Here is a 13,034-nt window from a genome sequence, read left to right as displayed (position 1 = left end):
GTATTGGGGTATGATTCCGACATGTTTGATACCTAACATGCCCAGGTTCGGAGTTACAATTATATAGCTGGACACAGGTAGTGACCTATGTCCAGTACATCCATTAAATGGCATCCAGCACTCATGAAGTCCAGTAAATTGGGGCCGAGTTCGTGGGGGCACCTCTGCTAGTGCAGGGGTGCCCCACACATAAGTACCTGCACCCTGCCCTCTGGGCTGAGAGGGCCTACCATGGGGGTGACTTACAGTGACCTGGTGTAGGGACCTGTAGTGAAAACAGGTGCATGCACCCATTTCACGTAGGCTGCAATGGCAGGCCAGCAGAACCCTTTGCTTGGGCTCCCTATGGGTGGCAGAATAACTGCTGCAGCCCATAGGGATCCCTTGGAACCCCAATGCCCTGGGTACCTAGTTACCATTTACTAGGGACTTACATAGGGGGGACCAGTAAGCCAATTGTGGGAAGAAAAAGGTACAATATAGAGGAGAGGAAAACTACTGGGGTCCTGGTTAGTAGCAACCCAGTAGGACTGGGTCTGGGGACCATAGCTGTATTAAGCAATAAATCAAATATGTTTAATACACGAATAAACATACCCACGACAGAAGTCAATAAACAAGGCAGATAGTGGCCTGAACGGGAACCTGATTTGCAGCCAAGTATAGCTAGCTTGCAATTCTCTAAGGAAATGAATCTAAATTCAGGGAACATGCAATTGCCTTTTTCCAGATAGGAGACATGGGAGTCAAAATTCAGAGATTCCTGTTGAGGGTTAGTGAACTACTCCCTTGTTTTTTCAGGTTTTTTCCCCCTTCAAAGAAGTAAGTCTGAGAACTGCTCACAAAGTTCCACAGAAGGTTAAACTGCCAGATTACACAATTGTGCGCTCTGCATGGACTCTTGTCATTTAAAAAAATCTTTATAATAAAAAAACAAAAAAGCTCTTTAATGTGTCTATTATTTAACAGGTTCTCTGCCAGGTGAAACCTTCTCCGTGCCATGATGCTATAGCAAACAAGCACTCTACAAGAACTTCTCATAGATCAAAGACCATTCATTGCAAGAGCACACAATTTACAACATATAAATTGCATTTTGTACCTTTTTGGAAGCAGTCTACCTTAAATTTCAATTAGCAAACCCTTTTATGTACCGCTGGAAGAAAACACAGACGGCAACCAACTTCAAATAGGTAATAATGTCCCTTAGAACGCTATTAACGAAGAAGGAATGATAAACCAGTACCACCATGAACAACATCTTCTCAAGCTCATGTTCACTTCATTGAGAATAGACACACCATCTGCTTGGTTGAAGCATGTTCTATTCCTCAGTTTGAACATCACTACACATATTGGCAACTACCCACAGAAGAATAAAAAAAAAAAAAAAAAAAAAAAACTTATAGAATGACTGAACAGAGGACTTCTAATTCGAAGTGAGGCAGCCCACAGTTTACCATGGGGAATATCTTAATAAATAAAACAAAACTCATGCTATTTGCCCTGAAATGAACACTAAACTATTCACATGCTTAAAACTGAAATAAACAATAAAAACGAAGGATCATCAGGATGAACCCACCCTATCTAAGATCAGCAGATCCTAGATAAACGCACCTTTAAATTGCTGATGTGTTTGAAGACAAATGGATTGTTGATATTAATTTGCTTGCGAATCTTGTCGTTCATAGCATTGACATAGGTCTGGTACACAGCCATACATTTCTTTGCCAGTGATGAGGCATAGTAGATAGGGATGTCATGGAGTTCAGGGTGGTTCTGCCAGTACTCATCTAAGAGAGAAAGCAAAAACAAACTGCTCAAGATCTGCAGAATTAGGAGGGAGTCACATTCTTTTAACAAAAGACAAACTGGATCCCAGTTGCTAAGCAGAAATAAACATCTCAACAATTGACTTAACATTAATCCTATGGGAAAGCAAAACTGTAGGCTACATGAAATATCAAACCAAGCCCAAGAGCAATAAAAGCTTCCTACAGACATTTGCCACGGGCCAATTCCAATAATGGATGGGAACCTCTTATAACTCATCAATACTTTCCTTTCCCACACCTCCCTCACAAACTACCACTCACTGCAGATTGGCTCAGTGGCTTATCAGATTTAATTTTTAATTTTCAGATAAGGATCAAACTCCTGTAGTAGCACAGTGTCTGTAGGATCACAGCAGATAGGAAACTATACATATTACATGGGAGCCAAGAGCAAGCTATGAAGCGTGCTCCATGGAAACTTGGCCTGGGTGAGAAGAGGCCTCTTTTTGCATGGTTAGCACTCAATTTTTGCCTGATGTTGATGTGTTCTAGAAGTTGGTAGTGCCCAGGGTCCCTGCTAACCAGGTTCACTGGGCCAGAGCTCTTTCCCTAAATCGGTTGTGATACGTGGCACAATTGGATACACTCTTAAATACCCCTGTAAGTCCCCAGTAAAGGGGTACCCCAGTACCCAGGGCAAGCGATATTAGGAGTCTGCACTCAGATGCACCCAGCATTGCCATTGTTGGCTGAGTATACTGGGGCAACCCTAAAAGGATGAATCAGACATGGCACACTCTGTGTACCCTGTCCACCTTACACTGCATATATTACAGGTAAGACACCACTCTGGCAGGCCTTCCAGCCCTAAGGCAGGGTGCACCTTACTGTATGTGAGGGCACAGCTACGTGAGCAGTATGCCCCCACTGTGTCCTTGCCAAACCTAGGACATAGTGAGTGAACAGAGCAGCCATTTTAAATACATGTACTGGACACTGGCCAAACACGAGTTTCCAAGCTACATGATGGCTACTCATCATTCTGAGTTGTTTGATACCAAACAACCCAGGGTGCAAAATCCAAACTGGTACCAGTATTGGATTTGTCCCTAAATGTATTCAGTAGCCACCTTAGAGGTGCCCCCCTGCAAAAGCTAGCCCTAACTGGAATAGTTGCTGACTGGTTCCATCCAGCCTGCCACTCCAGACGTCCAATATACAAACCTGGGGGAGAGCCATGGCTCTCTGGTTTGTAAGACAATGCCCTTCCTGGGTGGAGGAGCTAACTCCCCTCCCTCAGGAATGTGCAACACCCTCGCGGTGAGCTTCAAAGAGCTACAGCCCCTGAAACTCGAGCTCCAGGCCTGCTGCTAGCAGCAGAGTGCTTCCCCCTTTTGCAAACCCCCACTTTGGGCAGGAGCAAATGCGGGAAACCAGACAAAGGGTAGTAGGAGGAGTGGCCTCACTGAGCATGTACCACCCCTAAGGGCTTGCATGCGAAGTGGACCCTCTATCTCATTTTTCTCCATCTTGGAATAGAGTAAAATAGCCAATCAGGTTTAGAGAAGAGACCCTTCCCACAGGAAGTGGTCACTGTAGTGGGTGTAGCCACCCAAGGGTAAGTGTTTCCCTAAAACGCCCACTAAATTCAGTATTTAGTGGGCTCCCCTAGACCAGGAATTTAGATTTGAAAAGAATCCCAAGAAGAAAGGAATACCAGCATCAAAGAACCCACCAGGACGAGAACATAGGACCTGCTTCACCGGAAGAGGCACCAAGACCTCTGCTTGCTGCACCAGAGTCCCGACAGTCACGACTTCGGAGGAGCTGAAAACTGGCCCACCCCTAAGAAACCTACGGAACCTCCAGGCTTCAAGGATCAACCCAGATCTCTTTCCTGAGTGGAGGCACCACTCTCCAAGTGGCCCCTACAGGTGGCCCTGTGCCTGTGCCAAAAACCTCTCCAACACTGCTCCCGTCGGAACCAGGATCTGCCTGAGACTCTTTAACACTCATTAAATACAACAATGCCCTAACGGGGAAAGATCGACAAATTAATTATATATCATAAAACAACATAGGTGAAAAGAAAAAACACTATTTATTCATATAAATATATATATTCATTTAGTTACTTATACATAAATATCAATTTAATATATTCATCCTATATGGACAACCCATCTAGTAAAACAACACACCAAAGAACAGATAGTGTGAGAAAAAGTGCTCGTGATAGATAGAAAAAAAGAATACATATTCCAATGAATCAAAAACCTATACAAAAAACATTAAAAACAGTTGGTTGGTTCTTTTCAGTTTGCTGCATTAACTCCATTTCAAATCCTCAGAGAGTCTAAATCAATTCCTTTAATCCTCCAATGTTAGTTTATGAGACTCTTTAACAGGCACAGTGTGCCCACTGACTGCTGCAACCAACACCAGCGGCCTCCATTACACACAGGACCCAAGACCTCCAAAATGTCCTGCACCCGGCTGCCCTGGGACTTGCATCGCGGGATCTGCTGTGTGCCCCGGGTCCCCAACCCCTTGTGACCTCAGCAGCCCAAGGGGACCCCAAAGCACAATCTTTAAATCTGCAAACCAGCTCCTTCTCCAAGTGGCCCCTTCAGGTGGCCCTGTGCCAAGAACCTCTCCAACGCTGCTCCCGCCGGAACAGGGATCTGACAGACTCTCCAGGTGGCACAGTGTGCCCACCGACTGCTGTGACCACCCTACAAAAGCAGAGACTGGTAACTCAACCGTGCGATTTTTAATGCATTTTTAAAAGTGACTTCCTATTGATTCCAATGGTGTGTAATTACGCACAGAAAGACTACCTTTATTAAAACTTCAAAAAGTAATAACTTAAAAAGTATTTAACATATTCTAAAAATTTTGGTCTTAAAAATTATATAAAAGTCTGAAGTATTTTTATAAATTCTGGTCTTGAGTTATTCATTGAGTGTGTGTGGTGCATGATTCGGTTTGTGAGTACAGCATTAGTTAGCACATCTCCTGGATTAGCCTACCTGCTCGACCAACTACCTTAAAAATTAGAGCATTAGGTAGTCTGATTTTTACCTCTGGAAACCAACGTGAGGTTGCCTGAACCCTCTGCATAGTGTAGTCAAATTTGTACACTGCATAGAGGGTCAGCCTCTGACATTTGGTGTATCAGCGGTGGGATAAAGACTGTTTTCTGATACCACTTTTACAATTGCGTTAACACACGAATATCTCTTCAAATTGTCTTTTAGATAATCGTTTCTGATTTTTCTAATTGACTAACATTTTTACAAATTTTTAAAAGTAATTGTTAGAGCCCTGGTTAGGTCCCTACAACTTTAGAAAAAGTGTAAAAGTCTTTGCTTTAGTTGGTTATTCAAAAAAAAAAAAAAAGAAGGAGATCTATATTTCAAAAAGGTTTTAACTTTAGTGCGATAAAAATGTCGGATTCAGAGTCCAGAAACCAAGAACTCAACCTGGAACCTTAGGAGGCATATACCTATGACCAATTAAGTAAACTCTGCAGACTGTACAAAATTTAAACTGGAAAAAGCCCCAAAACAGAGAAACATAGGTTTCTGGTGGCCCAGTATGAAAGAGATCATCCCCCAGTTGATGATGATGATACATCTGAGGTGGATGAAGATCCTGTGGTGGCAGCATACAAGTGTTGAAGGAAAAAGCTTTTAACATTAAACTCCCAAAAGGAGTTGTCCCTCCCTTCACTGAAGGGGATGATATAGTGAAATGGTTTTCTGCCTTTGAAAGAGCCTGTATTGGGTGGGAAATTGAAAAGAAACACTGGGGCACAATGATGTGCGAGTTATTCTCAGGAAAGTGCAGAGACAGCCTCCTTACACTGAATGAGTCCGATTCTAAAATCGGATGACCTCATGAATGGTAACCTAATTGAGGCCTTTGGATTTACAACTGAAGAGTACAGGATAAAGTTCAGGGAGGCTCGAAAATCCCAGAGGCAAACCTGGGTTGACTGTGGACTATTCAGTAAACATGCTGGGTGGTTGGTTACCAGGTACAAGATTACGATGGGCTGTATAATGTATTTATGAAAGAGCACCTATTGGGTAATTGTTCCAATGATAGACTACATCAACATCTGGTAGACCTGGGTCCACTTTACCCTCAAGAATTGGGGAGGAAGGCAGACCATTGGGTCAAAACAAGGGTTACCAAAACTACCCCTGATGGGGGAGACCAAAAGAAAGAGGACCAAAAGAAAGAGGACAAAAAGCCCCCTCTCCCCCCCAAGGGAAAGGTGGGAGCCAGGGTAAAATTAACAGAGTCTCCACAAGGACCCAGAAATCTGCACAGGAGGGTGGGCCCAGTGACTACTCTCAGTCCGGGGAGGGTACAAAGGGAAACACTTTGACCCCATCAAGGCTTGGTGCCAAGACTAAGACAAAAGGGCACCGAAATGGAGACTCTGGCTGTAAAAACAACAAGAATGCCTCTAGTCAACCTGCAGTAAAAGCAGTTGCCAATATCCAGATGGAGTCAGAGATGTGGCCTGACCAGGTCAGTGTTCCTACAGACGCAACATTCGTTACGGAGGGTGGGATAGATTTATCCTGTGCTGCCTGGCCAAGTAATATGAACAAATAAAGGCAGCACCCTGTGATTAATAGGGAGAAAACAGAAGCATTGAGGGATACAGGGGCTAGCATCACTATGGTGTCTCAGCATCCAGTTCCCTCATCTCAGTTCCTAGTAGGAGGTCTTATCCTGTCACCAATGCTGACAATGAGAACAAGTTCTACCCCATGGCTATGGTAAACTTTGAATGGGGAGGAGTAGCAGGCCAGAAAGAATTGGTTGTGTCCTCATCCATCCCTGTAGATTGCCTACTTGGTAATGATCTGGAGTATTCCCCCTGGGCTGAGGTTGAGCTAAAGACCCATGCAGCAATGCTTTGAATCCCTGAGTGGGCTTGTATCAAGACTAGGGCATAGAGCAAACATCAGAGAGAAAAAGAAGAGCTGCATCCTGAAATAGTGGACCAGCCTCTCAAGAGAAAAGGCAAGAAGACTGGAGGGACCAGCCTCCCAACAGATCACAAGACAGGACCCCTCTCCTCAGGAGGAGGAATCACCCACCTTAGAGGGAACTGAGCCTGAAGAGCTTGGGCCTTACCACCCTGAGCTCTTGGGCCCAGAGGGACCCTAAAGGGAAGATCTGTGTCAGGGACAAAGAGAGTGTCCCACTCTTGAGGGCCTGAGAGAGCAAGCCACCCAGGAGGAGCTACAAAATGTCAGTGGTACCCACAGGGTCCACTGGGAGGAGGGGCTCCTGTTCACTGAGGCCAGAGACCTCAAGCCTGGTGTAACCAGGAGGGTAGTAGTGTCCCAGAAGTTCAGAGACTTCCTTTACACTTTAGCAAATGACATCCCCCTAGCAGAGCATCTGGGCCAGAACAAAACATGGTATTTCCCAAAAAGTGAAGGACTTTTGTCAGTCCTGTCCCTCCTGTCAAGCCAGTGGCAAAGCAGTTAGGCACTTAAAGGTCCCCTTAACCCACTGCCTGTGGTTGGGGTTCCCTTTGAGAGGGTAGGGGTTGACATTGTTGGCCCGCTTGACTCTCCAACAGCATCAGGACATAGATACATTCTAGTGGTAGTGGATCATGCCACTAGGTATCCCGAGGCTATTCCCCTTAGGACCACCACTGCACCTGCAGTGGCCAAAGCCCTCCTGGGTGTCTTTACCAGGGTGGCGTTCCCTACGGAGGTAGTATCAGACAGGGGGTCAAACTTCATATCTGCATACTTGAAACATATGTGGCAGGAATGTGGAGTAACTTATAAATTCACTACCTCATACCATCCACAGACCAATGGGCTGGTAGAAAGGTTCAACCAGACCCTAAAATACATGATTGGAGGACTCACTGTAAAACTCAGAAGGAAATGGGATGTCCTACTTCCTGGTCTGCTGTTTGCCTAAAGAGAAGTGCCACAAAAGGGGTAGGTTTTCCACCCTTTTAACTTTTTGGTTGGGCATCCTGTTAAGGGGCCACAAGGTCTTGTAAGGAAAGGCTGAGAGAGACCTCTCAAAGAGCCCAAGCAGGACATTGTGGACTATGTGCTTGGCCTAGGTTCCAGAATGGCTGAGTACACGGAGAAAGCCAGCAAAAACCTTCAGGCTAGCCAAGAGCTTCAGAAGCACTGGTATGACCAAAAAGCTGCTATGGTGGAGTTCCACCCAGAGCAGAAAGTTTGGGTGTTGGAGCCGGTTTCTCCAAGGGCCCTCCAGGACAAATGGTCTGGGCCCCTATCCCATTCTTGAAAGAAAAGGGGAGGTCACTTATCTAGTGGACCTGGGCAGTTACAAAAGCCCCAAAATGTTATCCACCTAAAACCCTTCTTTGACAGAGCTGATGTAACCATGCTCATGGTCACAGATGAGGGACAGGAAGATGAGAGTGAACCTCTCCCTGATCTCCTCTCCAGCAATCCCCAAGATGATTTTGTGGATGGAGTGATCTTGTCAAACACCCTCTCAGGACAACAGCAGACGGACTGCAGGAAAGTGCTCAACCAGTATGGTGGGCTTTTTTCTCTGACCCCTGGGAAGAGAAACTGGTGTACCCATGATGTGGACACTGGTGACGGCCTGCCTGTCAAAAACAAAATTTACAGACAGCCTGACCCTGTCAGAGAAAGCATAGAAGCTGAAGTCAAGAAAATGATGGATTTGGGTGTCACTGAACCCTGAGACAGCCCCTGGGCCAGCCCAGTAGTGTTAGTCCCCAAACCTCACTCCAAGAGAGACAAGAAAGAAATGAGGTTTTGTGTGGACTACAGGGGCCTCAACTCAGTAACCAAAACAGATGCACACCCAATTCCAAGAGCTGATGAGCTCAGACACAGATTAGGGGCAGCCAAGTACCTGAGTACTCTTGATTTAACATCAGGGTACTGACAGATTGGCCTTACCCCTGGAGGAAAAGAGGTCAGCATTTCCTACTCCCAGTGGGCGTTATCAGTTCACTGTTATGCCCTTTGGACTCAAACATGCACTTGCCACCTTCCAAAGGATGGAGAACCAAGTCCTGGCTGGGATTGAAGCTTTTAGTGCAGCTTACTTAGATGACATAGCTGTCTATAGTTCCACTTGGCAGGATCACCTGATACACCTGGGAAAGGTCCTTGGGGCCCTGCAGAAGACAGGCCTCCCTATCAAGGCCACTAAGTGCCAGATAGGGTAGGGTAAACTTGTGTACCTGGGCCACCTAGTTGGTGGAGGCCAAGTGACAACCTCTACAACCCAAGATTCAGACAATTCTGGCTTGGGAAGCTCCTACAACCCAAACACAAGTCAGGGTATTCCTTGGCTTAACTGGATATTACAGGACGTTTGTCAAGGATTATGACACAATAGTTGCCCCCCCACAGAACTTACCTCCAAGAAGATGCCCAGAAAGATCAACTTGACAGTGAGATGTCAAGAGGCCTTTGACACTCTGAAGAAAGCAATGTGCTCTGCTACAGTACTACAAGCACCAGACTACTCAGGGGAATTCACAGTCCAGACAGATGCTTCAGAATTGGGAATAGGAGCAGTCCTCTCCCAAAAGAATGATGAAGGACATGACCAGCCAGTTGCTTTTATTACCAAAAAGCTACTCCCTAGGGAACAAAAATGGACTGTCATAGAGAGGGAAGCCTTTGCTGTGGTTTGGGCCCTGAAAAAGTTGAGGCCATACTAGTTTGGCTCTCACTTCACTGTCCAGACTGCCCACATGTCTCCCAGATGGCTACAACAAATGAAAGGTGAAAATCCCAAACTGCTTAGGTGGTCCATACCCCCTACAGGGAATGGACTTTAAAGGGGAACACAGACCTGAGACTGCCCATGCCGATGCAGCTGGCCTCTACAGGTTCTTCCACTTAGAAGATAAGGACTCACTAGGGAAAGGGTAGTCTCACCATCTTTCGTTTGGGGGTTGAGGGGTAGTGTGAGAGGAGGCCTCTTTTTGCATGGTTAGCCCCCACTTTTTTGCCTGATGTTGACTTGTTCTAGACGTTGGTAGTGCCCAGGGCCCCTGTTATACAGGTTCCCTGGGCCAGAGCTCTTTCCCTAAATTTGTTGTGATGCTTGGCACAATTGGATAGAATCTTAAATACCCCTATAGATCCCTAGTAAATGGGTACCCCAGTACCCAGGTAAAGAGATATTAAGAGTAAGCCCCTGGGGGCAGCAGCACTTATTGTGCCACCCCAAGGGCCCTGCACTCAGATGCACCCAGCATTGCCACTGCAGGGTGAGTACTGGGGCAACCCTAAAAGGACGAATCTGACATGGCACACACTGTGCCCTGTCCACCCTACACTGCATATATTATGGGTAAGACACCCCTCTGGCAGGCCTTCCAGCCCTAAGGCAGAGTGCACCATACTGTATGTGAAGGCATAGCTGCATGAGCAGTATGCCCCCACTGTGTCCTTGCCAAACCTAGGACATAGTGAGTGAATAGAGCGGCCATTTTAAATACATGTACTGGACACTGGCCAAACATGAGTTTCCCAGCTACATGATGGCTACTCTGTACCCTGGGTTGATTGGTATCAAACAACTCAGAATGATAAATCCAAACTGGTACCAGTGTTGGATTTGTCCCTAAATGTATTCAGTAGCCACCTTAGAGGTGCCCCTTGCAAAAGCTAGCCCTAACTGGAATAGTTGCTGACTGGTTCCATCCAGCCTGCCATTCCAGACAGCCAATATACAAACCTGGGGAGAGCCATGGCTCTCTGGTTTGTAAGACAATACCCTTCCTGGGAGGAGGAGCTACTCCCCCCCCCCCCCCCCTCAGGAATGTGCAACACCCTGGTGGTGAGCTTCAAAGGACTACAGCCCCTGAAACTCTAGCCCCTATGCCTGCTGCTAGCAGCAGAGGGTTTCCCCATTTTGCAAACCCCCACTTGGGCAGGGGAAAAGGCAGGAAACCAGACAAAGGGTAGGAGGAGTGGCCTCACTGAGCAAGCACGACCCCTAAGGGTTTGCATGCGAAGTGGACCCTCTATCTCATTTTTATCCATCTTGGAATGGAGGAAACTAGCCAATCAGGTTTAGGGAAGAGACCCTTCCCACAGGAAGTGGTCACTGTAGTGGTTGTAGCCACCCAAGGGTAAGTGTCCCATTGGACACTACCAAGTTTCCCCTAAAACGCCCACCAAATTCAGTATTTAGTGGGCTCCTGTAGACCAGGAACTTAGATTTTAAAAGAATCCCAAGAAGAAAGGAATACCAGCATCAAAGAACCCGCCAAGACGAGAACATAGGACCTGCTTCACCAGAAGAGGCACCAAGACCTCTGCTTGCTGCACCAGAGTCCTGACAATCGCGACTTCGGAGGAGCTGAACACCTGCACGACCCTAAGAAACCCACGGAACCTCCAGGCTTCAAGGATCAACCCAGATCTCTCTCCTGAGCGGAGGCATCACTCAAGAAAAGCAAGAAAGCTGCAAAGGACCAACAAACCAGTGAAGGTCACTTCCCGGAATCGCCAAAAACTCAGCGACCGGAAGTCACAGTCGGACCCAATGACACACCGATGACCACCCGGAAGTGCCCCACAAATGTGCCAAGTTTGGTGGCGCTGCACCCCCTAGTGGCCGAGATCTAGCAATACCCTGGGTACTGATCAGCTGACTTTGGACAAGTGGAAAACCAGCTCCCCCAGAGCTGAAAAAGCATCAGGAGGAAGCCCCAGTCCAGGGACTTCAGGAACACCCCAGACCTCCGACCAGCATGCCCCATTGTCCTGCAAGTCGCCTACAAAGAGACCCAACACCAGCGGCCTCCATTACACACAGGACCCAAGACCTCCAAAATGTCCTGCACCCGGCTGCCCTGGGACTTGCATCGCGGGATCTGCTGTGTGCCCCGGATCCCCAACCCCTTGTGACCTCAGCAGCCCAAGGGGACCCCAAAGCACAATCTTTAAATCTGCAAACCAGCTCCTTCTCCAAGTGGCCCTTTCAGGTGGCCCTGTGCCAAGAACCTCTCCAACGCTGCTCCCGCCGGAACAGGGATCTGACAGACTCTCCAGGTGGCAAAGTGTGCCCACCGACTGCTGTGACCACCCTGCAAAAGCAGAGACTGGTAACTCAACTGTTCGATTTTTAAAGCATTTTTTAAAATGACTGCCTGTTGATTCCAATGGTGTGTAATGACGCACAGAAAGACTAACTTTATTCAAATTTCAAAAAGTCATAACTTAAAAAGTATTTAACATATTCTAAAAATGTTGGTCTTAAAAATTATATAAAAGGCTGAAGAAGTTTTATAAATTCTTGTTTCAAGTTATTCATTGAGTGTGTGTGGTGCATGGTTGGATTTGTGAGTACAGCAAATACTTAGCACATCTCCTGGATTAGCCTAACTGCTCGACCAGCTACCTTAAAAATTAGAGCACTTGGTGGTCCGGTTTTTATCTCTAGAAACCAATGCGAGGTTGTCTGAACCCTCTGAATAGTGTACTCGATTTTGTACACTGCATAGAGGGTCAGCCTCAGACAGCCTGGTTACCTACTCCTAGCCTGCACGAGTCCAAAACACAGAAAAAGCTTTAATGGTCTATGCGTCAGTGCTAACGTAGCATTAAGGACAGCTCAAAAGAATAATTCACATACTTATTTTGTAACTATATTTCAAAGGCCAATTTATAAATATAATGCTCAAGCATTCCTATACAGCAATTGGTACTGAAGACCACAGCAAATATTTATATCAGTGAGGGACAGTTTTCCAGTACAAACAGGCCAGTTCCCAAGTACCCCATCTGTGTTTCAGACCTTACCAACCAACGTGAAAGGTGGCATCAAAACTTGGCAAGAGCTACGGAAAGCAAAGAGTACACTATAGAGGATGTCAGCAGGTGTCTCAAGTTCGAGGCTAGGGAAGATGACAGAGGTACATTATCTAATAAAGTTTGCGCCATTCAATAAATCCAGGCATTTTTTACTAATAACATTAGCACTGTGATTATTCTGCATGAAATTTGGCAGCTACCACTAGACCAGGCATGCCATAAAAGCACTCTGAAGCAAACAGCCAAATCGCGTAGAGGAGTGGTGACAAGGGACATCCCTGACAGGTGCCCCTGCCAACTGGGATGGGATGATAGTTGTTCAGTAACCTGAATGCATGACGAGGGGGCGGTATTGAGCAATTGAATCAACTGCAGAAAAGGAACTGGGAGCCAAAGTCTGCGCAACACTGCA

General features: G+C 46.4%; 1 protein-coding gene across 2 annotated transcripts in view; it reads right to left on the bottom strand.

The window, feature by feature from the left end:
* The window catches only part of CPSF3 (cleavage and polyadenylation specific factor 3), a 166,839-nt gene that overhangs the window by 114,686 nt on the left and 39,119 nt on the right, over window positions 1-13,034 (bottom strand). For both annotated transcript variants that reach the window (XM_069235901.1, XM_069235902.1), the window contains one exon: window positions 1,621-1,796. In XM_069235901.1, coding sequence (XP_069092002.1) covers window positions 1,621-1,796 — 176 coding nt within the window. The remainder of the gene's footprint in view (window positions 1-1,620; window positions 1,797-13,034) is intronic.

Source organism: Pleurodeles waltl, chromosome 5 (genome assembly GCF_031143425.1).
Source record: "Pleurodeles waltl isolate 20211129_DDA chromosome 5, aPleWal1.hap1.20221129, whole genome shotgun sequence".
In the NCBI taxonomy this organism is placed as follows: Eukaryota; Metazoa; Chordata; class Amphibia; order Caudata; family Salamandridae; genus Pleurodeles; species Pleurodeles waltl.
Note: the sequence above shows the minus strand (reverse complement) of the source record. Positions and strands in the feature narration are given on the sequence as shown.